Below are 26,160 nucleotides of genomic sequence, written 5' to 3' on the forward strand. Positions count from 1 at the left end.
GTGGTTTGCAAGTTCCTTTGTAAAGCACCCCCTCTTATCACATGCACGAGGTCTCTTAACTTTCTGAATAGAAGGAGATGCTGAGTATTTTAAAATTTTATACTCCCTGAACTGTTTTGGTTTCTTCCAGGTTCCTCTTTCTGTTTTTCATGTTTGTTTTATTCCTCGTGTTTCATGGGAGAAGTTTGTTTCATTTAATCATATAGGGACTCTAGCCTCAGGCTTCCCAGACACAGCTGAGGCCAAGGTATAGTCCCCGGTGCTGGGGGACTCCGTATGAGGACCAGACCCCAATCGCCTTGCCAGTTATCCCTGGGGTGCTGCCCCAGAGGCCCTCTGGTTCATCTATTCTGGAAAGCAAACCTCTTGTGTTTGGGCTAGGGTGGGAGAATGGGGAATGGAGGTTTCCCTGCTTCTGAAGTAGATTTTCAATGTCCTCTAGTTTTCAGACCCATCTTCACTCCTACTTTCAGGGGTACTCAGGGCCAACATTACTGAACCTTTACAGAGTTTTGTGGTATAAATTGCCATTCATCTGGGTTTCCCCATACTGGCTTAGGGTTTAGCCCTAAACAAATTCCATTAGTCTGTTTCCAGCTTCTCAAAATTTGCTTTTGTACATCCAGTTCATATATTTCTTGTTCTTGAGGATTTCTTTCTTAAAAAATTCCCTTTGCTATTATTTTAGTAGATTCTGGGAAGGGGTGATGGTAAACATGCATATAACCCACCGTCTTGGCCAGATTTTATGCATTTTTTTTTTTTTTTTTTTTGAGACAGAGTCTCCCTCTGTTGCCCAGGCTGGAGTACAGTGGTGCAATTTTGGTTCACTGCAACCTCCGTCTCCCAGTTCAAGTGATTCTTCTGCCTCAGCCTCCTGAGTAGCTGGGACTACAGGCGCTCACTACCACGCCCAGCTAATTTTTTTGTACTTTCAGCAGAGACAGGGTTTCACCATGTTAGCCAGGATGGTCTTGATCTCCTGACCTTGTGATCTGCCTGCCTCGGCCTCCCAAAGTGCTGGGTTTACAGGTGTAAGCCACCATACCCGGCCGCCTATGCATTACTTTTACAATGACAATTATTAAGGATTCAAAAAGTAATCTTGCATATTAATAACAAAAGGAAATATAGAGGGTAAAAAAATCTTTTTTTTTTTTTTCCTGAGACAGGATCTGGCTCTGTCACCCAGGCTGGAGTGCAGTGGCATGATCTCGGCTCACTACAGACAGTTGAACAATCTTATGAGACATTTATATGCTCTTTGGCAGAACACTACCAAGGTTTACTGAGGGATATAAAATAGGACCTTGTTCCTGGGTGAGAAGATTGTGTATGAGCCTGATTTCGGTTTCTGTCAATTGCGTTATAGGTTTAATGCAACTGTGACTTAAAAGAGTGTTGTGTTTTTTGTTTTTGTTTTTTTCCCCTAAACTGGATAAACTTATTCTAACAGTGGGAAAGGAACAGACAGGCAACAACAGAAAAATATTTTTTGTTTTGCTTTGTTTTTTAAGAAAGGGTCTTGCTCTGTCACTCAGGCTGGAGTGCAGTTGTGAAATCACAGCTCATTGCAGGCCCAACCTCCTGGCCTCAAGCGATGCTCCTGTCTCAGCCTCCTGAGTAGCTGGGACCATAGGTTTGCACTACCACAACTGGCTAATTTTTTTTTTTTTTTGGTAGAGATGGGGTCTCACTATGTTGCCCATGTTAAGTCTCAAACTCTTGGGCTCAAGTAATCTTCGTGCCTCAGCCTCTTAAAGTGCTGGGATTACAGGCATGAAGCTACTGCGCCCAGCCTAAAAAAGTTTTTGAAGAAGGAGTAATATGTTTGAGATGGAAATCGTCTTAGGCATTGAAACGTAGTAAAGTTACAGTCACTAAACCTGTGTGCTGACGTAAGAAAAGATAGATCAGTGAAACAGAATTGACTGACCAGAAACCGATGCTCTTCTACAAAAATAATTTTAAAACCAGGCCTAATGTATCAATAGAGAAGCAGATAAAAATGCAGTAAATGGGGTTGGGACAACTGATTAATTACTTCATATAAAGATCAATTTAGTTGTTTATGCCGTATACCAAAATAAATTCTCACTACATACAATTTTTTTTTAATTAAGAATTTAAATATAAATATTTTCTTTTTCTTTTTTTTTTTTTTTTTTTGAGACAAAGTCTTGCTCTGTCACTCAGGCTGGAGTGCAGTGGTGGGATCTTGGCTCACTGAAACCTCCTCCGACTCCCAGGTTCAAGCAATTCTCCTGCCTCAGCCTCCTGAGTAGCTGGGACTGCAGGCACGCACCACCACGCCCGACTAATTTTTGTATTTTTAGTAGAGACGGGGTTTCACCATGTTGGCCAGGCTGGTTTCGAATTCCTGACCTCAGGTGATCCACCACCTCAGCCTCCCAAAGTGCTGGGATTACAGGCATGAGCCATTGTGTCTGGCCAATATTTTCAACTTTTAGTGGAAATTGGGATTTTTGTGCTTAGAAATAAAACAGAAAAGTGACAAAGAACACAATTAGGTTTGGTTACAAAAGTTAAATTACGTAAAAAACATTAATAAGCCAACAACAAACTTAGTTTATATCTGCTACAAATACTCCTTTATTTTGTTGTATCTTAGCATGATGGTACTTCAGTTGGATTTTTTTGCCAGACACAGTGGCTCATGCCTATATCCCAGCACTTTGGAAGGCCAAGGTGGGTGGATCACTTGAGCTCAGGAGTTTGAGACCAGCCTGGGCAACATAGCAAAATCCCATGACTACAAAAAAAAATACAAAAATTAGCCAGGTGTGGTGGTGCATGCCTGTAGTCCCAGCTATTTGGGAGGCTAAGGCAAGAGAATCACTTGAGCCTGGGAGATCAACACTGCAGTAAGCCATGATCACACTCCCTGGGTGACAGAGCGAGACCCTGTCTAATAAAAAGGCAGGGCAAGGTGACTCACGCCTGTAATCCCAGCACTTTGGGAAGCCAAGGCGGGCAGATCATCCGAGGTCAGGAGTTCGAGAGCAGCCTGGCTAACACAGTGAAACCTTGTCTCTACAAAAATAAAAAAAACTAGCCTGGCATGATGGTGGGTGCCTGTAATTCTAGCTACTCAGAGGCTGAGGCGGGAGAATCGCTTGAACCTGGGAGGTGGAGGTTGGAGTGAGCCAAGATCTTGCCATTGCACTCCAGCCTGGGTGACAGAGTGAGACTTTGTCTCAAAAAAAAAAAAAAATTTGGCCGGGCGAGGTGGCTCAAGCCTGTAATTCCAGCACTTTGGGAGGCCGAGATGGGCAGATCACGAGGTCAGGAGATAGAGACCATCCTGGCTAACACGGTGAAACCCCGTCTCTACTAAAAAAAAAAAAAAAAAAAAAAAAAAACTGGCTGGGCATGGTGGCGGCCGCCTGTAGTCCCAGCTACTAGGGAGGCTGAGGCAGGAGAATGGCGTAAACCCAGGAGGCGGAGCTTGCAGTGAGCTGAGATCCGGCCACTGCACTCCAGCCTGGGCGACAGAGTGAGACTCCGTCTCAAAAAAAAAAAAAAAAAAAAAAAAAAAAAAAAAAAAAAATTTTCTCTATTATTTTCCTGTATTTTTTTAATAATAAGCATGAATATTCAACTAATTGAATTAATTAAAAATACAATTTATGGCCGGGCGCGGTGGCTCAAGCCTGTAATCCCAGCACTTTGGGAGGCCGAGATGGGTGGATCACGAGGTCAGGAGATTGAGACCATCCTGGCTAACACGGTGAAACCCCGTCTCTACTAAAAAAAATACAAAAAAACTAGCCAGGCGAGGTAGCGGGCACCTGTAGTCCCAGCTACTCGGGAGGCTGAGGCAGGAGAATGGCGTAAACCCAGAAGGCGGAGCTTGCAGTGAGCTGAGATCCAGCCACTGCGCTCCAGCCTGGGCGACAGAGCAAGACTCCGTCTCAAAAATAAAAAAAAAACAGAAAAACAATTTATTAGTGAAAAAAACTACAACTCTGACCTATGCAGAGAAGTGAGAAAAGCAAGCAGGAATTAAGGAAAGAGGAAGAGAAGGCCTGAGAAAAACCCAAATCTCTCAGAAAAGGCCATTTAAGGAAATACGTAGGAAATCAAAGTTCAAGGCTGTCTTGCTTCATTTGGATTATGGAGCCGCTCTCCATCTGCTCCAAAACCAACACAGTGGTTAAGATGGTGTGGTGGTTTACCAGGGCACGGGCAGCGAGAGTGTCTGTCCCTGCAGGGAAGAGTAACTTATCCCTGGCATTGTTTAGGGTTGCCAGTGCAAGTGATTAGAAAAAATAAACCCCTGGCCAAAGATTAGTTTCCTAAAACATTTTCTACAGACAATGCACCCCCTTCCTGCCTGGGCCTAGGAGAAACTCCCCTCTCCCCACTGATCTGGAGACAGATAAACCTAGGCTCAAATTTCCCTGATGCCCTTTCTGAATAAAACAGAAGATCTATTAGTGCAACACATCCCATCGCTAGGTTCAAAAGTAGGTCAAGGCGAACACTATGGTCAACTCAATAGGTGAGGCCCTATAGCTAGAAGTTAGGTGAGAAAGCTCTGCAGCTCACCATCCCTGTCATTGTGTTTGTTTGTTTGTTTGAGACAGAGTCTCACTTTGTCACCCAGGCTGGTGTGCAGTGGCTCGATCTCAGCTCACCTCAACCTCCGCCTCCCAGGTTCAAGTGATTCTCCTGCCTCAGCCTCCCGAGTAGCTAGGATTACAGGCATGCGCCACCATGCCTGGCTAATTTTTGTATGTTTAGTATAGATGGAGTTTTGCCATGTTGGCCAGGCTAGTCTCGAACTCCTGACCTCAAGTGATCCACCCACCTTGGCTTCCCAAAGTGCCGGGATTACAGGCGTCAGCCACCACGCCCCACCCTCACCATCCCTTCCAAGTCCCATCTGCACCACTACTGTGATGTTGGGCAGCTGTATAGGCTCTGTTAACCTCAGTTTCCCTATCTGTAAACTGAAGAGAATAGCAGTTCCTCTTGCCATTGAGGAGTCTTGGTGAGGGTTCACTAGGGCAATGCACATGAAGCAATTTGCCAGGGCCATGCCATGATGCCTCAGTGAATGAGTGCTGCTGCTCTTGCTTCTGCAGACATGTCCCTTAGTGTTGGTAAGGACAGAGTAGCAAGACCAGAGTGGAGGACAGAGAGGGAACGGCTGGAAGAACCCAGGGGCTTGTCAGGGAGAGTAGGGGCTGCAGGGGCTGGGGAGAAAGTGAGGGTAAGGGATGGATATAGGAGAAGAGGGGTATGACAGGTGAGGGAAGAGGTGAGACAGGTCAGGGAGGAGCTGAAGGACACTTCTGGGAAGCAGAGGGGAAGAAGGAAGTGGGCAGATGGGAACCCAGGTTGACCCAGGGACTGCAGAGCTCCCAGGGCCAGTCACTGGGCACCTGCTGGGGGTTCCTGGATGAGCTCGTGACTGTGAGAGATGCAAGATATGGGGCCCACCCTGAGGCACTAATGGGGACTCCAGGCAGAGACACATGACAAAGAGCGGGTGAGCCACACCCTGGAGAGATCAAATCTGCCTGGAGGTCATGGGGAGAGGCCAGGCTGGAGACCCAGTTTGGAGAAAGAATGAAGGATAATTAGAGGGTCTGGCAGATGCTGAGGCCTGAGGAGTGGGGGCGGAGCTGGATCTGGAGGGGACAGTGAGGGGAATGGTCAGGGAAAGCAGATCAGATGTGGAGACAAGGGGAGGAGAAAAGGGGAGAGGTGGCAAAGGCCTGAGGAAGTGTTAGGGGCCAAAGAGATAACTTAGGGGTCGTCAGAAGAAGTGGGGTACCAGGGACGACGTCACCAGTGATAATAAAAGCCTCACTGCGGTGGGCAAGGCAGGTGCCGGGGCAGCTGGACTCACCCTGGGTGATGGTGAGTTTGGTCCCCTCGATGGACTGCCACTTCTGCCTCCCTGATCTCCGTGTGTCCAGCTGGACTCGGCAGAAATACACAGACTGGTCCTCCTTCCGCAGGTTCCAGATCCTGAGGAGCCCGCGGTCCTGACCCTCTGTCCAGTTCAGAAAGAGCCGGTTCGAGTAATCCTTGTGAGTGAAAGCTGGCCTTGTTCTGTAGAAGAACTCCCCGTGGAAGTTGCCCCGTCTCCAGGATATTTTCATGTTGGGAGCTGCGGCTAACTCCCAGGGGTGATAGAAGGAGAAGGGAATTTCCACGGAGCCACCCATAGGGGCTGAGAGGTGTTTTCGTTGAGTGACCCCATAAGGGCCGCTTGGACCGGATCCCGCGGAGCCACCTAGAGGTGGGAGGGAGAGAGTGGGGGAGAGACCTTGAAGCCACCGCAAGACACAAAGAGGGTGACCCCAGACCCTCCCGCACCTTCAGCCACAGGCAGTCGTGTGACAGGTGGCTGGACTGACTTCTGGCCTGGGTCTCCCACTCTTCAGGCATGGGAGAGAGAGGATGGGGGCACCCGCCCCTGTGGGACCCGCCCTTGTTTCCTGGTGGTGGGAGCCTGGGCCCTCCCCAAGATGTCCCACCTTTGTCTCGGGTTGGCCCCTCCTGTGGTTTGGGCAGAGCCCACATCTGGGCGGTCCTGGGCACTTACCAGGTTGCAGAAATGCTGGCGGCAGCAGCAGGGGCAGCAGGGGCAGCAGCAGGGGCCGGCCCATGGCTTTGCTCCCCTCCAGGGGATGGGGAGACCAGCAGAGCCGTCCAGGCAGAGAGGGGCCCTGTGGTGGGGCCGCCTTGGGGTTGAGGTGAGTCGAGGGAGCCGGGCTCAGGCTCCGCAGAGGGCTGTGGGGGCCGCGAGCCTTCCTCAAACCCGTGCACCTCCAGGATGACCAGCACTTCCTTTATCCATCTGGTTTTTTTCCTCTTATTGCAAAAGGGCCTCCCTTGTGGTCAGTGTTAAGTCAGCCCTGCCCAAGGGCCCCAGTGCCCATCCTCCTGCTGAGGGGCCGGGCCTGACCTTGGCTGGCTGGGCCCCTCCCACCTGGATCCCTGCAGCCCCACCTCACTCAGCTTCACTTCTCATCCTTCTCTCTGCCCAGGGCCAGCACAGGCTCTTTCGGGGAGAGGAAAGGCAGGCCTGAATCTCTGCCCTTCTGTGTCCCAGATTCAGTCCTCAGGGAGGAGGAGGAGGGAGCTGGTGGAGGTCACAGGCGCTCAGACCCCAGCCCAAGCACCAGAGTCCCCAGCTTGTCCTCTGTCCCTCTCCCTCCCTGGCAGGGACTCCCATGCAGTCCCCAGGTACCACCAGGGCCCAGCTAGCCTCTTCCCATCCCAGGCCCGCTCCCTTGGTGCAGGGACCACGACCTTGCTCAAGGGGTGAGGGGGCTGATGGTCCCCTACACAGACTGGTCCTTCTGGAGGCCACCCCTTCACCTCCTAGACGTGAGACTGGATCTGCAGGCTCCCCTCTGACCTCCCCATCCTACACAGGCAGGGACAGGGCTCCAAGAAGCCCTGCCCCAGGCCATGTGACTTGCAGTGGCAGTTCCAGGACCAGAGCTCCCTCTACCCAGACGTCTGGGCCTGGCTGAAGGGCAGAATCTCTGGGCCTCAACTTCTGAGTGCAGGACAGGAGGCCGTCCCTTCATACAGCACCTCAGGTCATTCCCTCCACACACCTGAGCCCTTGGCTGATCCAGAAGCTTCCTTGGACACAGAAGGAAGTGAAGGCTCAGAGCAACAGTGGGCACACCGCACACAGTCCTGGACCCATCTCTAACGGGTTTCTGCTGGCCTTTGCCTGGGGTGGTCGCTGGAGCGGGGAGCTTTGGTGGCCCACAGGGCTCCCTCCGTAGGAGGCTCTGCCCACCCTCTCCAGGCTGAGGTGGCCCCTCCAGCTAAGGGGCCGTGGGGGCAGGAAGACAGGATTTCGTCAGAGGAAATGGCATCAGCCTTCTTGAGACAGAAGCAGGCAGGGACGGGCCTCCCTTCTCTTAGTCTCTTCCCTGGCCCCAGTAGGCTCCTCTGTGCTTCCCAGGGCCAGTCAGGTCAGCCCTCCCTCCCTCCCTTCACAGGCCGGAGGAAACATGTTCCCCTGTGCTCAGGAAACCCCTCCGTCTGAGCCAGGCCCTCAATGCCTCATTCTCCCCATTCAACCCACAGGAAAACGGAGGCATGGGGGCTTTGGACTGAACTGGTCCCACATGCAACGGTGGGCTGAAGAGAGGACAAGGGACCCCCTGGCTGTCTGGGCAGGGCCTCGAGAGGGTGGTCTGCCCTGCCTGAGGACCTGGCTGAAGGGTCACCTGCTTACCAGGCCGTCCAAGGTGGGAGCCACATAGAACTTACAGCCAACAGCCGCTGGGTAGCTCTGGAGGGCACATGCTTCCCAGGGTCTTCTGCCCCAGTGCTGCCACGTGCGATCTCCTTAGATGCAAGGTCCACATTGATGTCACTTTCAGGCCCTGGACCCAGCTGAACCCCCATGGGAGATTCCTTTTGTGTCAGGATTTCTGCTCTGGGATGATGTGAGGTCTCCTGGGTTTGTTCATCCTCCCTCCCCCAACAGCAGTGACAGGACCTGGGACTGAGCCTGGGGCTGTGGCTCTCTCTCAGACAGGGCTCTGGGAGGAGGAGGAGGGCCTGGAGGAGGGCTTGATTCCAATGTGGGCGGAGCCTAAATGCAGCCCCTTAGCGCAGGTGCTCATGGGAGAGGCATGGGAAGTCGTGTGTGGGGAGCAGGGGCAGGGAGGGGGCGAGTACCCTGCACGGCATGATGAGAACCACTGCTTGGATGTCCCCACATTCCCGCAACAAGTATCCTCCTGTCCTCACTGGCCACATCCATCCCTGCCCCAGCCCCTTGCCCCTCCTTGGCACCCACCCTGTTCCTGCTTTCCTCTGATCCCAGTAGATGTGGAGTTCACAAGCCAATTGTAACTTTCTTACAGTAACTCAAAGGACCTGGAATAGCCAACATGCCTTTACAAATGAAGAATGAAGGTGGAAGATTTATAATACCTGACTTCAAGAGTTGCTGTAAAGCTTCTGTAATCAGGCCGTATTATCCTCAAGGTTCTAGAGTGTCCACAGACTGGAGTGTAGGGACGCGATCACCATCGCTCCTGGGTTGAAGCGATTTGCTGACCTCAGACTCCCGAGTAGTGAAGACCACAGGCACACACCACCACACACGGATAATTTTTTTTCTTTTTTTTTTCTGAGAGGTGGGGTCTTACTATGTTGTCTAGGCTGGTCTCGAGCTCCTGGGCTCCAGCAATCCTCCTGCCTTGGCCTCCCTCAGTGCTGGGATGACAGGTGTGAGCCACCTCACCCAGCCCCACTGTATTGCTGATATTCTGGCATCTTGGACCTCCAAGACCAGAAAGAGGGACTGCCCCTGCCAGAGCCAACCAGTTGTTAAAGCTAGCAAATGACCCCTCTGAGAGTGTCCCTTTCTTTTTTTTTTCCGAAATGGAGTCTCGCTCTGTTGCCAGGCCGGAGTGCAGTGGCACAGCCTCAGCTCACTGCAACCTCCACCTCCCAGGTTCAAGCGATTCTCCTGCCTCAGCCTCCCAAGTTGCTGGGATTACAAGTGCACACCACCATGCCCAACTAATTTTTGTATTTTTAATAGAGATGGGGATTCACCATGTTGGCCCAGATGGTCCCTGACCTTGTAATCTGCCCACCTCGGCCTCCCAAAGTGCTGGGATTACAGGCTTGAGCCGCAGTGCCTGGCTGAGTGTGCCTTTCATATGCAAACCAACTAATCCAGGGCCCCAACACTGAACCAGCTCTTCTAGCTGCCTCTCACCTTTCAGGAGGCAGTATTTCTCTGCCTTCATCACCCTGGGCCAGGCACCAAATAACAAGTGACAGCCCCTAATCCCCAGAGCCTGCTAACATTATTCTAACTAGCCAATCCTAAATCTGCATACCCTTCCTTGCCTTTTCCATGGAAAGCATAACAAAAGGTCTCACCCCCATTTCCCCCGGCTTCCTCTGCCCCCCCCCCCCGAGGGACTCTGGTGCTTTCCCAAGTGGCCCTGCATGGCTGTGTCTCTCATTTCTGGGGATCTGTGAGGATACACTGCTTCCCTCACGACCCTCATTTCGTGGCCATACTTGATGGAAAGAATGGCAGGTGCATTTTGTTTTATTATTTTATTTATTAATATTATTATTATTTTGAGATGGAGTCTCACTCTGTCACCCAGGCTGCAATGCAGTGGCACTATCTCGGCTCACTGCAACCTCTGCCTCCCGGGTTCAAGCGATTCTCCTGCCTCAGCCTCCCGAGTAGCTGGGACTACAGGTGCCCACCACTATACCCAACTAATTTTTGTAGTTTTAGCAGAGATGGGGTTTGCCATGTTGGCCAGGCTGGTCTCGAACTCTTTACCTGAGGTGATACACCTGCCTAGGCCTCCCAAAGTGCTGAGGTTACAGGCGTGAGCCACCACGCCCCGCCAGCAGGTGCATTTTATTTATTTTTATTTTTTTGAGACAGAGTCTCGCTCTGTCACCCAGGCTGGAGTGCAATGGCTCAATCTCGGCTCACTGCAAACTCCACCTCCCAAGTTCAAGCGATTCTCCTGCCTCAGCCTCCTGAGTAGCTGGGATTACAGGCACGTGCCACCATGCCCGGCTACTTTTTGTATTTTTAGTAGAGGTGGGGTTTCGCTATGTTGTTCAGGCTGGTCTCAACCTCCTGACCTCATGATCTGCCTGCCTCAGCCTCCGAAAGTGCTGGGATTACAGGTGTGAGACACCGCGCCCAGCCCAGCAGGTGCATTTTAAAAGAGCTTTTAACTCTCTGGACAATCCCAGGAGGCAGGCAGCATCTCTGTTATGGTCCTCAATTCATACAGAGAGAAACGGAGGCCCTGAGGGGGGTTCTCAGCCTGGCCTGAGGTCACGTGGCCCATGAACATCCACTGTGGCATCAGGACTGAGCCGAGGGCCCGTGCAGCTGACCACTTCCCCATTCAGTGACATCAGCCAGCAGTCCTCTGGGCCTCTGTGACAACCACGCTTCCCTTTTCTGTGTTGTCTTCCTTCTGCACAGGGAGGTGCTTGAGGGCTGGGGCACTGGCTGGTGTTGCTTTGGGTACTTGTCACCCAGTGCAGTGTGCCGGGCAGTCAGTGCTGACCAAATGTGTATGGAGGGCGTGGAGGCATCTTCAAGGGGTGGGGATCAGGCGACGATCATTTTCAGTAGAGATGGAGTTTCACCATATTGGCCAGGTTTTTTGTTTTGTTTTGTTTCGTTTTGTCTTTTTTTGAGACAGCGTCTCTCTCTGTCACCCAGGCTGGAGTCCAGTGGTGCAATCACAACTCACTGCGGCCTCAATTGCCGCTTGAGGGCTCAATTGATTCTCCCACCTCGGCCTCAAAATGTGCTGGGGTTACAGGCAGGAGCCACTGTGCCTGGCCCATTCATGCCTTTATAGTGAAGCCCATAAAAACCCAAAAGGGATGCAGAGGGCTTCTGGATAACTGAACTCATGGAGCTTCCTAGAGGGTGCAGCACCTGGGGAAGACATGGAAGCTCTGCACGCCTTCCCCCAGGCCTCTCTCTGTGTATCTCTTGTATCTGGCTGTTCATCACTATCCTTTGTAATATCCCATGTTTTTATTTTGAGATACGGTCTCACTATGTTGCCCAGGTTGGTCTCAAACTCCTGTGCTCAAGTAAACCTCCCCGCTCAGCCTCTCGAAGTGCAGAGATCACAGGCATGAGCCCTGGCGCCAGGCCCTATAATATCCTTTATAAGGGGGCACATGTGAGTAAAGGGTTTCCCTGAGTTCTAGGTGCCATTCTAGAAAATTAACTGAACCCAAGGAGGGGATCATGGGAACCTCAATTTTTATAGCCCTGTGTCAGAAGCACAGGCACCACGTGAGCTTTTGACTGGCATCTGATGCGGGGGCAGCCTTGTGGAACTGAGCCCCCAACCCGTGCAATCACAGGAAGCAGCCGATTTGCTGTACTAGCCTTGGCCACCACACCATCTCTGACAGTGTTCCTGCCCTGCCCACTCCTTAACGATTACCTTTCAGCCAGGCACGGTGGCTCACGCCTGTAATTGCAGCTATTTGGGAAACTGAAGCTGGAGGATTGCTTGAGCCCAGGAGTTTGAGACCAGCCTAGACAACTTGGCGAAACCCCAGTACCACTAAAAAATACAAACATTAGCTGAGTGTGGGCGTGCACGCCTGTAATCCCAACTACTTGGGAAGCTGAGGCACGAGAATGGCTTGAACCCAGGAGGCAGAGGTTGCAGTGGGAGCTGAGATTGTGCCACTGCACTCCAGCCTGGGTAATGACAGAGTGAGGCTCTGTCTCAAAAAAAAAAAAAAAAAAAAAAGATTTCCCTTCTTAAACTTGCTTCCAACTGCCTTAAATCTGTGAGCGCCATCTGTTACTAGCGGGGATACTCCCTGCATCACGACTGGACACAGATACTGCAGAGCAGGAAGGGGCACTTGGCAGCCACGTGGGAGATGCACAGGGAAGTGTCAGCAGCGTTTCACACTGTTTATTCCCCAAAACCCCTGCCACAGGAGAAGACAGCCACTGTACAGATTGGAAAATGTGGACGAGGAGAAAAGGGGTATATGGTAAGCAAAATAAATTGTAGTTTTCCATCCTTGGGGAAGACAAAGGAACTCTTAGCACTGCTATAATGAATAGCCCCCAAATGCCAGTGATTTAATTCAGTGGAGTTCAGACCTCATTCCTGTGTCACTGCAGAGTGGATGCTCCTGGATGAAGGCTCTGGTAGGTATCTCTCCTCCAGTTGGTGATTCAGGGACCCAGGCTCCTTCTGCCTTGCGGCTCTGCCTTTTTTAGGTCCTCAGGATGCTCTCCATGTATCTTGCCAATGGGGAGCCAGTGTGGAGTACTCACAAGCGGGTCTCACAGCACATCCTCTGGGGCTAATACACATCCCGTCTCTCCACACCCTGTTGTTCGGAAGTCACTGCTTGGCGCCCTGCTATCTGCAGGAGGGGAAGTGTTTTTAGATGCAGGGCCAGGATTATTACAGTGGGGCAAGTGAGGCAATTGCTTCAGAGATCAGATTTAAGTGGGTGGTGGCAAAAACTCAGGAGAATTTGTGGCAGGCTGGGCTTGTGGGGTTCTTAGCAGCACACTCCCTGTGGAGTGGCCCCCTGCCCGCACCTGCACCCCCTACCCCCTTAGGGAGGCCCAGCACTCACCTGGCTGGAGTTGTGGCTTTAGTCTGCTGCTGACCTGTAGGGAGACCAACAGTGAGTCAGGGTGGCATCTGGGTGGCGGCAGTCTCCATCCCACCTTCTCTGCTGTGCCCTAGGCTGAGGCCCTCCTTAGAGGGACCAGAGCAGCAGAGCAGCTCCATGCAAACCCATCAGGAAGGGCCTGGGACTCAGCCGGCACCCTGAGGCAACCCCCTGACCTGTCCTCCCTGTTGTCCACCACATCACCTCCTGAAACCGGCACCCCCCAACCTTGATACCCTCTGTTGGCTTCCTTCACTCTTGAGCTCTCCGCTCACCCCCAACCTGGCTCCCTCCACCGCTGAGCCCTTGCCCACCCATCTCTTCCCTCCCTTCCCTTCCCTTGACATATGCACCCCAACCTCTCCCTCCAAGTCCTCAGGGAGACTATGCCTGTGGTTTCCTTCTGGGCGTCGGCTGGGTCTGCCCTCCAGCCTTGGGAGCCTCATGCTTGGGACTCATGTTTGCGGCTGTTCAAGTTCTGTTGCCACCACTAGGACCCCCTCCCCTCTGTCTGGTCTCACCCTGAATCTTCTGCTGCCTATTCCACTGTGCTCTGCCCCTCTTGTCCCCCTGGCATCCTTGCAGCGCTTCCCAAGCACTGGGCCCCTGGTCCACAGACATCCCCTCCACCATCCAGCCTCCTGCCGGGTTCGGCGTCCACAGAGACACCCTCTGAACCCAGGCCTCACGGCACCCCTCAACTCTGGGGGCCTTCCCTTCCACTTCTATAGGTTGTTTTTTAATGTTGGGACTGGGAACTCTGAAATATTAACTGCTAGTATCATTTTCATGTTGCAACTTTTACTCCTTCCAGCGTAACACCTAGGCCGGGTGCTGTGGCTCACGCTGGTGATAATCCCAGGATTGGGAGGCCAAGGTGGACAGATCACCTGAGGCCAGGAGTTCGAGATCAGCCTGGACAATATGGTGAAAACCCGTCTCTACTAAAATTACAAAAATTAGCCAGGTGTGGTGGTGTGTGCCTGTAGTCCCAGCTACTCAGGAGGCTGAGGTAGGAGAATTGCTTGACCCCGGGAGGTGGAAGTTGTACTGAGCCAAGATCACGCCACTGCACTCCAGCCTGGGTGACAAAGCGAGACTCTGTCTCAAAAAAAAAACACCTAGAATTTACCATCCTAGGCTGGGCGTGGTGGCTCAAGCCTGTAATCCCAGCACTTTGGGAGGCCGAGGTGGGCAGATCACGAGGTCAGGAGATCGAGACCATCCTGGCTAACACGGTGAAACCCTGTCTCTACTAAAAAATACAAAAAAACTAGCCGGGCGAGGTGGCGGGCGCCTGTAGTCTCAGCTACTCGGGAGGCTGAGGCAGGAGAATGGTGTGAACCCGGGAGGCGGAGCTTGCAGTGAGCCGAGATCCAGCCACCGCACTCCAGCCTGTGCGACAGAGCGAGATTCCATCTCAAAAAAAAAAAAAAAAAAAAAAAAAAAAGAATTTACCATCCTAACCATTGCTTAGTGTACAGTTTGGCAGTGTTAAGTGTATTCACATGGTTGTGAGACAGATCTCCAGAACATTTTCATCTTGCGAAACTGAAACTCAAAAGTCCTCTTTCTTTTCTTTTCTTTTTTTTTTTTTTTTGAGACAGAGTCTGGCTCTGCTGCCCAGGCTGGAGTGCAGTGGCCGGATCTCAGCTCACTGCAAGCTCCGCCTCCCGGGTTTACGCCATTCTCCTGCCTCAGCCTCCCGAGTAGCTGGGACTACAGGCACCCGCCACCTCGCCCGGCTAGTTTTTTGTATTTTTTAGTAGAGACGGGGTTTCACCCTGTTAGCCAGGATGGTCTCGATCTCCTGACCTCGTGATCCACCCGTCTCTGCCTCCCAAAGTGCTGGGATTACAGGCTTGAGCCACCGTGCCCGGCCCTTTTCTTTTTTTTTTTTTGAGACGGAGTCTTGCTCTGTCACCCAGGCTGCTATGCAGTGACGTGATCTCAGCTCACTGCAACCTCCATCTCCTGGGTTCCAGTGATTCTCCTGCCTCAGGCTCCTGAGTAGATGGGATTACAGGTGCCCGCCACCACACCCAGCGAATTTTTTGTATTTTTTGTATTTTTTTTTTGAGACGGAGTCTCACTGTGTCGCTCAGGCTGGAGTGCAGTGGCGTGATATCAGCTCACTGCAAGCTCCGCCTCCTGGGTTCACGCCATTCTCTTGCCTCAGCCTCCGAGTAGCTGGGACTACAGGCGCCCACCACCACGCCCAGCTAGTTTTTTGTATTTTTAGTAGAGACAGGGTTTCACCGTGTTAGCCAGGATGGTCTCGATCTCCTGACCTCGTGATCCACCTGCCTCGGCCTCCCAAAGTGCTGGGATTACAGGCTTGAGCCACCGTGCCGGGCATTTTTTGTATTTTTAGTAGAGCTAATTTTTTTGTATTTTTAGTAGAGACAGGGTTTCGCCATGTTGGCCAGGCTGGACTTGAACTCCAGACCTCAAGTGATCCCCCCACCTTGGCCTTCCAAGGCATGTCCCTCACAGGCATGAGCCACCACACTGGGCCAGTAAAACTGAAACTCTATGTTCTTCAAATGTTAACTCTCCATTCCCATCTCCTCCATGCCCCTGACAACCACCTTTCTGCTTCCTGTTTCTAGGAATCTGGCTACTCCAGATACTCATATAAATGGAATCAGACATTATTTATCTTTTTGTAACTAGCTTATTTCGCTTAGCATAATGTCTTCAAGGCTCATTTATACTAGAGCATGTGTAAGAATTTCCTTCCCTTTAAAGGTTGAGGCCAGGCACAGTGGCTCACCCCTATAATCCTAGCACTTTGGGAGGCCAAGGTGGGTGGATCCCCTAAGGTCAGGAGTTCGAGACCAGCCTGGCCAACATGGTGAAACCCCATCTCTACCAAAAATACAAGAAGTAGCTGGGCATGGTGGCACACACCTGTGATCCCAGTCACTCAGGAGGCTGAGCCAAGAGAATCGCTTGAACCTGGGAGGTGGAGGTTGCAGTGAACTGAGATTGCACTGAACTGAGATTGCACTGCTGCATTCCAGCCTGGGTGACAAAGCAGGACTTTGTCTCAAAATAAATAAGTAAATAAAAAAGGTTTAATAATATTCTTTTTTTCAGAACTTTTTTATTTTTATTTTTTATTTTTTTTAAATAGACAGGATCTTACTCTGTCACCCAGGATGGTGGAGTGCAGTGGCACAATCATAGCTCACTACACCCTCAACCTCCTGGGCTCAGGTCATTCTCCCAACCTCAGCTTCCTGAGTAGCTGGGACTACAGACACCATATTTTGTTTGATGGACATTTCAGTTGATTCTACACTTGGGGTATTTTGAGTAATGCTACTACAAACATTGGTGTGCAAACCCCTCTTCCTGACCCTGCTTTCAATTTGTTGAATATATGCCCAGAAGTGAGATTGTTGGATCATATGGTAGTTCTACTTTTAATATTGCGGAGGCTAAGGCAACTCCATCTTGGAGGCTAATCTGCCATGGCAGCTTCTGATTAACTCCAGTTTTGGGAAGGCCTCTAAGATTTCCAGTTGATCTATCATTCCTTGTGTAATAGCAGGTACATATCACAAATCCTGCCCTAGAGTCAAACAACCTTGATATGATCATACTTCAACTGTGGAGTACAAACCATCCTTCCCCTGTGGAGTACAAACCATCCTTCCCCTGTGGAGTACAAACCATCCTTCCCCTGTGGAGTACAAACCGTCCTTCCCCTGTGGAGTACAAACCGTCCTTCCCCTGTGGAATACAAACCGTGGGTCTGGGGGTAATAGTGCAAGGACCTACCATCTTGTCTCATCACCCTGTTTTCTCCTGTATTTTCTTCTAGACATTGGGCAGTTTTGGGTCTTACGTTGAGGTCTTTAACCCATTTTCAGTTAATTTTTTGTATGTGGTATAAGGTAGAGATGCACCTCTATGTTTTGCATGAGGGTATCCAGCTTTCTCAACACCATTTGTTGAAGAAACTATTCTTCGCTGAGTGGTCATCTTGGCACCCTTGTGGAGGATCATTTGACTGTCTATGTGAGGGTTTATTTGTGGGCTCCTCTGTATTCTATTCCACTGGTCTATTTACTTTTTTTTTTTTTTTTTTTTTTGGCAGAGTTTCACTCTTGTTGCCCAGGCTGGAATGCAATGGCGTGATCTCGGCTCACTGCAACCTCTGCCTCCCGGGTTCAAGTGATTCTCCTGCCTCAGTCTCCCGAGTAGCTGGGATTACAGGCATGAGATACCGCACCCAGCTAATTTTTTATTTTTGGTAGAGATGGGGCTTCTCCACGTTGGTCAGGCTGGTCTCAAACTCCCAATCTCAGGTGATCCGCCCAGCTCAGCCTCCCAAAGTGCTGGGATGACAGGCGTGAGCCACTGCACCCAGCCTATTTATGTCTTTATTTCAGTACCACATTATTTTGATTACCATAGTTTTTAATATATTCTGAAATCAGGGAAGGCGTGTCCTCTAACTCTGTTCACCTTTCTAAAGATTATTTTGGTTTGTGGTAGTGCTTTCAGATTCCATTTGAATTTCTGGATGAATTTTCTGTTTGAGCCCAAAAAAAAATGCCATTGGGGTTTACATAGGATTTGCATTGGATCTGGAGATTGTTGTTGGTGGCATGGACACCTTGACAATATTAATTCTTCCATTCCACGAACAAGAATGTCATCCACTTATTTGTGTCTTCTTTTCATTTGTTCAGAAATGTTTCGTAGTTTCAGTGTACAAGTCTTTCATTTCCCTGGTTAGGTTTATTCCAAAGATCTTACTTTATTTTTTGACATTATTGTAAGTGGAATTGTTTTCTTAATTTTCTTTTCAGATTGTTTATGGTTAGTGCACAAAAATGCAGTACATTTTTGCTTGTATGTTAAATTGGTTTCCTGGAACTTTGCTGAATTCATTCGTTCAACAGGTATTTTTGTGCAATACTTAGGATTTTCTACATATGAGATCTTGTCACCTGCAAACAGAGATCATTTTGCTTGTTCCTTTTCAAATTAGATGCCTTTTGATTCTTTGCTTAATTGCTCTGGCTAGGACTTCAAATCTTTTTTTTTTTTTTTTTTTTTTTTAAGAAGAGATGGGGTTTTGCCATGTTGGCCAGGGTGGTCTCAAACTCGTAGCCTCAAGTAATCCACCTACCTCGACTTCCAAAAGTGCTGGGATAACAGGTGTGAGCCACTGTGCCTGGCCTGACTTCAAATCCTATGTTGAAGAGAAGTAGTGAGATAGGGCATCCTTCTCTTGTTCTTGATCTTGGAGGCAAATATTTCAGTCTTTCACCTAAAATGACTGAAAGACTTTCAGCTGTGGGCCTTGCATGACTGGCCTTTATTATGTTGCAGTACATTCCTTCTCTTCCTGGCTTGTGGAGTGTTTTACCAGGAAAGGGTGTTTAAGCTGGGCACCGTGGCTTAGCCTGTAATCCCAGCACTTTGGGAGGCCAAGGCGGGCTGATCAGTTGAGGTCAGGAGTTCGAGACCAGCCTGGCTAATATAGTAAAACCACGTTTCTTCCAAAAATAAAATATTAGCTGGGCATAGTGGTGCACGCCTGTAATCCCAGCTCCTCAGAAGGCTAAGGTGGAAGAATCTCTTGAACCTGGGAGGCAGAAGTTGCAGTGAGCCGAGATGGCACCACTGCACTCCAGGCTGGGCAACAGAGTGAGGCTCCAACTCAAAAAAAAAAAAAAAAAAAAAAAAGGAAAGGGTATTCAATCTTGTCCAATGTTTTTTCTGCAGCAGTTGAGATAATCATGTGGGTTTTGTCCTTTTTTCTGTTAATGGGGTGCACTACATTGATTAATTTTCCTGTCTTGGGTGATACCTGCATTCCAGGACTAACTCCAACTTGGTCATGGTATACAATCCTTTTAATGTGCTGTCAAAGCTGGTTTGCTAGAATTTTGCTGAAGATTTTTCCATCAATATTCACCGGCCTTTTCGTCTGTATTTTGTGTGTTGTTTTCTTGCAGGGTCTTTATCTGGCTCTCAGATCATGGTGTTGCTGACCTCACAGAACGAACCTGGAAGTGTTCCCTCTGTCTTTGGTCATTATCCCGCCCTACCTCTTGTTGAACTTCATTGACTCTTGTTCCTTTGTGATCTCCTATTTTGCAGATTCTCCAAGCTTCCTACCGGCCCCCCTGCTCTCCATTCCTGCTCTCTCACTAGCTCCTGGACCTTCTGTGATCTCCTGATCTCCTGATTTTCTGCTGGAATCACAGGTGTGAGCCACTGCACCCGGCAAACAATTTTTTATATAGTTAAATTTATCAATATTTTAATATATGGCTCCTGGGTTTGGTCATACTGAGACTGTCTCCACTCTATGGTTATAAAATAATCTCACGTGCTTCCATGAGGAAGTTGAGGTGCACAGCCTTTGTACCCGCGAGCCTGTCCCCTGGCGAGGGTATGAGGCCAGGATCTGGCTGCAGGCAGCCCTGACCCCAAGCTCCTCCCCTCTGTGCTTTCCTAGCTGATAGGACAAATCTTGCACTGAAGACTTTCTTTTTTTTCTTTTTATAGACGGAGTCTCGCTCTGTCACCCTGACTGGAGTGCAGTGTCACCATCTCGGCTTACTGCAGCCTCTGCCTCCCAGGTTCAAGCAATTCTCCTGCCTCAGCTTCCTGAGTAGCTGGGACTACAGGTGTCCGCTACCACGCCCAGCTAATTTTTTGTGTTTTTAATTGAGACGGGGTTTCACCATTTTGGCCAGGCTGGTCTTGAATGCCTGACCTCAGGTGATCCACCCGCCTCAGCCTCCCAAAGTGCTGGGATCACAGGCGTCAGCCACTGTGCCTGGCCTGAAGACTTTCTTGATGGTAACTTACTGTCAGGTTTGGAGGATATTGAGGTAGAACTCATTGATGCCTGGAGCCTTGTCCTCTCTTTTGAACTGGGAATGTGTACATCCAAGTTTCCAAAGGACAACTCTGCTGAGATGCCACACATGGATCTCCAGTATAACAGATTCCAAACTGGCTGGGTGAGGTGGCTCAAGCTTGTAATCCCAGCACTTTGGGAGGCTGAGTTGGGCGGATCACGAGGTCAGGAAATCGAGACCATCCTGGCTAACACGGTGAAACCCCGTCTCTACTAAAATTACAAAAGAGTAGCCATGCGTGGTGGCAGGCACCTGTAGTCCCAGCTACTCAGGAGGCTGAGGCAGGAGAATGGCGTGAACCCAGGAGGCGGAGCTTGCAGTGAGCTGAGATTGTGCCACTGCACTCCAGCCTGGGCGACAGAACAAAACTCCATCTCAAAAAACAAACAAAAAAACAAAACAAAACAAAACAAGACAACAAAAACAAAAACAAAAACAAAAAAAGATTCCAAACTAAACGAGGCATCATTCCCCTCCAAACATAGTCTCCTCCTCTATTGTCTACTGTACTTGATGGTTTCATCACAGCCCCATGCACTCAAGTGGAAACGGATACTTCTTCCTGCTCCCTCGCCCCTACAGCAAACAATCAATCTCATTGGTTTTTATTACTTAATATTTTCTAGGATCTGGCCCTTTCCCTCTCTCCGCCTCACCCCTGCACTGCACTGACCCAGCCTGGCCCACCTCTGCCCACTGCTCCACAGACTGAGGTCTCCCATGGGGAGCTGAGGTCACCCTTTGCTGCCTCACGCTGCCTCTGGGATCAGAGGCTATTGGATATGATTTCCAAGGTTGTCTCCTCTCCTCTCCTGCCTCCTCCACCAGCATCAAGCTTCCCACAGCTCCTGGAACGGTTTCCTCCACCCGCAAGGAAAGTGAGTGACCTCTACACCACCCTCACCTCTTGCCAAGCGAATTCTTTTCTTCTCTGAGACATCTGCAGATGTCACCTCTTCTGGGAAGTCCTCCCTGATTACCTCTCTCTCCTCCTACCCTTGTTTAGCAATACCATAGCTCTTTCTCAATGAAGCAATTAGTCCTTGAGGCAACTGACAACTCCACACCCCCAGTTCCCTGAGAACAGAGCCTATGCTTTATCTACTTTGCTTCTCCAGTTTCAAGCCAGGCCGTGGCAGGTGGGCAGTCAGCCAGTGCCTGCTGAGCTCAGCCCAATTCTGGTCGCTTCTCCTCTCTCTGTCCTTTTCCCAGGGAAGACCCTCCCCTCTCCAGGAACCTTCAGGGGAGGGTAAATGATTGATGACTGAGAGAGAAGTAGTTGGGGGGATCCAGCTGTGTAGAGAGGACTGGGGGCTCTCTTTTCTTTCTTTTCTTTTTTTTTTTTTTTTTTTTTTTTTGAGACGGAGTCTCGCTCTGTCGCCCAGGCTGGAGTGCAGTGGCGCGATCTCGGCTCACTGCAAGCTCCGCCTCCCAGGTTCCCGCCATTCTCCTGGCTCAGCCTCCCAAGTAGCTGGGACTACAGGCGCCCACAACCGCGCCCAGCTAATTTTTTGTATTTTTAGTAGAGACGGGGTTTCACCGTGGTCTCGATCTCCTGACCTTGTGATCCGCCCGCCTCGGCCTCCCAAAGTGCTGGGATTACAGGTGTGAGCCACCGCGCCCGGCTCTTTCTTTCTTTCTTTCTTTTTTTTTTTTTTTGAGACGGAGTCTTATTCTGTCACCAGGCTGGAGTGCAGTGATGCGATCTTGACTCACTGCAACCTCTACCTGCAGGATTCAAGCGATTCTCCTGCCTCAGCCTCTGAGTAACTGGTCCTACAAGCGTGCGCAACCATGCCCAGCTAATTTTTGTTTTTTTTTTTTTTTTTTTTTTTTTTTGAGATGGAGTCTCACTCTGTCGTCCAGGCTGGAGTGCAGTGGCGCGATCTTGGCTCACTGCAAGCTCCACCTCCCGGGTTCACGCCATTCTCCTGGCTCAGCCTCCCGAGTAGCTGGGACTACAGGCGCCCACCACCGTGCCCGGCTAATTTTTTGTATTTTTAATAGAGACGGGGTTTCACTGTGATCTCAATCTCCTGACCTCGTGATCCGCCCGCCTCGGCCTCCCAAAGTGCTGGGATTACAGGCGTGAGCCACCGCGCCCGGCAAATTTTTGTATTTTTAGTAGAGATGGGGTGTCATCATGTTGGCCAGGATGGTCTCAATCTCTTGACCTCATGATCCACCCGCCCTTGGCCTCCCAAAGTGCTGGGATTACAGGCGTGAGCCACTGCACCCAGGCTGGGAGTTCTCACACGTGACCCTGCATGACCCCACTGCAGGAGCCCCTGAGATGCAGACGCCCCAGCACAGGCCACGGAGTTGGCCTCAGTGGGCTTGAGGGGAGCCAGCAGGGTCTGCGTATTTCTGAAATCCCTTAGCTGCAGGTGGGCTCTGAGAAACCCCAGCTTGGAGGCTTGAGGAGACAGCATGTCCTGGGCACTTACCTTTCCTTCTTTTCCACCTGAGGAGGCACAGCAGTCCCAAAGTGACAGTTTTGAGCACAGCAACAGCCAATGCCACACTGATAGCAGTGTCCAGACTTAGGTGCCATGATTCTGAGTGCCCTTTGCCTTCTGTGACCCTGAGTCCAGCTGTGGTGGTTGCACTGCTGGGCCTCCAGGTGGTGGTGGTCATGACAGCTGGGGAGAGATGAGGAATGAGCAGACCCTCTTCTGGGGGTGCGGGGCATCAGGGTGAAAGGCATGGTGTGCTGCTTTCTAGATTGGGGGACATTCAGGATGAGCAAGCCGCTCTCAGAAGCCCACACAGGGAAGGGGTAGCAAGGTGAAATGCTGACAGCTCTCAATCCAGACAACTGGGTTTAAATGTGAAGACGTCACCAGTCACCAAAAACCCTGACTGCAGTGGGCAACGCGCGTGCCGGGGCAGCTGGACTCACCCTGGGTGATGGTGAGTTTGGTCCCCTCGATGGACTGCCACTTCTGCCTCCCTGATCTCCGTGTGTCCAGCTCGACTCGGCAGAAATACACAGACTGGTCCTCCTTCCACAGGTTCCAGATCCTGAGGAGCCCGCGGTCCTGACCCTCTGTCCAGTTCAGAAGGAGCCGGTTCGAGTAATCCTCGTGAATGAAAGCTGGCCTTGTTCTGTAGAAGAACTCCCCGTAGAAGTCGCCCCGTCTCCAGGATATTTTCATGTTGGGAGCTGCGGCTAACTCCCAGGGGTGATAGAAGGAGAAGGGAATTTCCACGGAGCCACCCATAGGGGCTGAGAGGTGTTTTCGTTGAGTGACCCCATAAGGGCCGCTTGGACTGGATCCCGCGGAGCCACCTAGAGGTGGGAGGGAGAGAGTGGGGGAGAGACCTTGAAGCCACCGCAAGACACGAAGAGGGTGACCCCAGACCCTCCCGCACCTTCAGCCACAGGCAGTCGTGTGACAGGTGGCTGGACTGACTTCTGGCCTGGGTCTCCCACTCTTCAGGCATGGGAGAGAGAGGATGGGGGCACCCGCCCCTGTGGGACCCGCCCTTGTTTCCTGGTGGTGGGAGCCTGGGCCCTCCCCAAGATGTCCTACCTTTGTCTCGGGTTGGCCCCTCCTGTGGTTTGGGCAGAGCCCACATCTGGGCGGTCCTGGGCACTTACCAGGTTGCAGAAATGCTGGCGGCAGCAGCAGGGGCAGCAGGGGCAGCAGCAGGGGCAGCAGCAGGGGCCGGCCCATGGCTTTGCTCTCCTCCAGGGGATGGGGAGACCAGCAGAGCCGTCCAGGCAGAGAGGGGCCCTGTGGTGGGGCCACCTGGGGGTTGAGGTGAGTGGGGGCAGCCGGGCTCAGGCTCCGCAGAGGGCTGTGGGGGCCAGGAGCCTTCCTCAAACCCGTGCACCTCCAGGATGACCAGCACTTCCTTTATCCATCTGGTTTTTTTCCTCTTATTGCAAAAGGGCCTCCCTTGTGGTCAGTGTCAAGTCAGCCCTGCCCAAGGGCCCCAGTGCCCATCCTCCTGCTGAGGGACCGGGTCTGACCTTGGCTGGCTGGGCCCCTCCCACCTGGATCCCTGCAGCCCCACCTCATCAGCTTCACTTCTCATCCTTCTCTTTGCCCAGGGCCAGCACAGGATCTTTCAGGGAGAGGAAAGGCAGGCCTGAATCTCTGCCCTTCTGTGTCCCAGATTCAGTCCTCAGGGAGGAGGAAGCCGGTGGAGGTCACAGGCGCTCAGTCCCCAGCCCAAGCACCAGAGTCCCCAGCTTGTCTTCTTTCCCTCTCTCTCCGGCAGGGACTCCCATGCAGTCCCCAGGCACCACCAGGGCCCAGCTGGCCTCTTCCCATCCCAGGCCCGCTCCCTTGGTGCAAGCACCCCACCTTGCTCAAGGGGTGAGGGGGCTGATGGTCCCCTACACAGACTGGTCCTTCTGGAGGCCACCCCTTCACCTCCTAGACGTGAGACTTGATCTGCAGGCTCCCCTCTGACCTCCCCATCCTACACAGGCAGGGACAGGGCTCCAAGAAGCCCTGCCCCAGGCCACGTGACTTGCAGTGGCAGTTCCAGGACCAGAGCTCCCTCTACCCAGACGTCTGGGCCTGGCTGAAGGGCAGAATCTCTGGGCCTCAACTTCTGAGTGCAGGACAGGAGGCCGTCCCTTCATACAGCACCTCAGGTCATTCCCTCCACACACCTGAGCCCTTGGCTGATCCAGAAGCTTCCTTGGACACAGAAGGAAGTGAAGGCTCAGAGCAACAGTGGGCACCCCGCACACAGTCCTGGACCCATCTCTAACGGGTTTCTGCTGGCCTTTGCCTGGGGTGGTCGCTGGAGCGGGGAGCTTTGGTGGCCCACAGGGCTCCCTCCGTAGGAGGCTCTGCCCACCCTCTCCAGGCTGAGGTGGCCCCTCCAGCTAAGGGGCCGTGGGGGCAGGAAGACAGGATTTCGTCAGAGGAAATGGCATCAGCCTTCTTGAGACAGAAGCAGGCAGGGACGGGCCTCCCTTCTCTTAGTCTCTTCCCTGGCCCCAGTAGGCTCCTCTGTGCTTCCCAGGGCGTCAGGTCAGCCCTCCCTCCCTCCCTTCACAGGCCGGAGGAAACATGTTCCCCTGTGCTCAGGAAACCCCTCCGTCTGAGCCAGGCCCTCAATGCCTCATTCTCCCCATTCAACCCACAGGAAAACGGAGGCATGGGGGCTTTGGACTGAACTGGTCCCACATGCAACGGTGGGCTGAAGAGAGGACAAGGGGCCCCCTGGCTGTCTGGGCAGGGCCTCGAGAGGGTGGTCCACCCTACCTGAGGACTTTTTTTTTTTTAAGATGGTCTCACTGTGTCACCCAGGCTGGAGTTCAGTAGTGCGATTTTGGTTCACAGTAACCTCTGCCTCCTGGGTTCAAGTAATTCTCCTGCCTCAGCCTTCTAAGTAGCTGGGAATTACAAGTGCGTGCCACCATGCCCAGTTAATTTTTGTATTTTTAGTAGAGACAGGGTTTCACCATGTTGGCCAGGCTGGTCTTGAACTCCTGGCCTCAAGTGATCTGCCCACCTCAGCCTCCCAAAGTGCTGGGATTACAGGCATGGGATACGACGCCCAGCCACTGAGGACTGACTCTTGGTTCCATTCCTGCCTTGCCCATGAGCCATGGGACCCAGCTGGAAGGTCACCTGCTTACCAGGCTGCCCGAGGAGGGGGTGACATAGAACTTTTAGCCAACAGCCTCTGGGTAGCTCTGGAGGGCACATCCTCCCCAAGGGCCTCAGGCCTGGTACCGCCACGTGCGTTCTTAGATGCAAGGTACACGTTTATGTCACTTTCCGGGCCCTGGACCCAGCTGAACCCCCATGGGAGATTCCTTTTGCGTCAGGATTTCTGCTCTAGGATGGTGTGAGGTCTCCTGGGTGGTTCATCCTCCCTCCCCCAACATCAGTGACAGGGCCTGGGGCTAAGCCTGGGGCTGTGGCTGTCTCTCAGAGGGGGCTTTTGGGAGGAGGCAGCCCTGGAGGAGGGCATGATTCCAACAGGGGCAGAGCCTAAATGCAGCCTGTTAGCCCAGCAGGTGGCCATGGGAGAGGCGTGGGATGCAGTGTGTTCAGGTGCAGGGGGAGGGAGGGGACCAGGACCCTGAACCACATTT

General features: G+C 51.7%; 2 protein-coding genes across 10 annotated transcripts in view; both read right to left on the bottom strand.

Annotated features, from left to right (window-relative positions):
• LOC126950386 (paired immunoglobulin-like type 2 receptor alpha) overlaps nt 1-24,607 on the bottom strand; it is a 60,912-nt gene extending 36,305 nt beyond the window's left edge. The window contains exons 1-3 of one of the 6 annotated variants that reach the window (XM_050783778.1): nt 24,516-24,607; nt 6,584-7,402; nt 5,882-6,271 (exon numbers count right to left, since the gene is read on the bottom strand). In XM_050783778.1, coding sequence (XP_050639735.1) covers nt 5,882-6,271; nt 6,584-6,647 — 454 coding nt within the window. In that variant the 5' untranslated portion in view covers nt 6,648-7,402; nt 24,516-24,607. Of the gene's footprint in view, nt 1-5,881; nt 6,272-6,583; nt 9,373-24,515 lie in introns of those variants that run through there. The other 5 variants (XM_050783779.1, XM_050783783.1, XM_050783782.1 and 2 more) reach the window with 5 other exon arrangements.
• LOC126950394 (paired immunoglobulin-like type 2 receptor beta) lies at nt 12,452-24,418 on the bottom strand. 4 transcript variants are annotated; one of them, XM_050783830.1, is made up of 5 exons: nt 23,695-24,413; nt 22,993-23,382; nt 22,538-22,732; nt 13,156-13,189; nt 12,452-12,900 (listed from the first exon to the last, which is right to left on the bottom strand). In XM_050783830.1, exons 1-5 carry the CDS (start codon nt 23,768-23,770, stop codon nt 12,792-12,794), a joined length of 804 nt encoding a protein of 267 aa, XP_050639787.1. In that variant the 5' UTR covers nt 23,771-24,413; the 3' UTR covers nt 12,452-12,791. The 4 variants fall into 4 exon arrangements, with proteins under 4 accessions (XP_050639787.1, XP_050639788.1, XP_050639790.1 ...); XM_050783831.1 differs by having other exon boundaries at nt 12,452-12,936; nt 23,695-24,410; XM_050783833.1 differs by lacking the exons at nt 12,452-12,900; nt 13,156-13,189 and adding an exon at nt 15,078-20,207 and having other exon boundaries at nt 22,534-22,732; nt 23,695-24,418.
• Nucleotides 24,608-26,160: the final 1,553 nt, after the last annotated feature.

The sequence above is a fragment of the Macaca thibetana genome, chromosome 3, assembly GCF_024542745.1.
Source record: "Macaca thibetana thibetana isolate TM-01 chromosome 3, ASM2454274v1, whole genome shotgun sequence".
NCBI classification, from domain to species: domain Eukaryota; kingdom Metazoa; phylum Chordata; class Mammalia; order Primates; family Cercopithecidae; genus Macaca; species Macaca thibetana.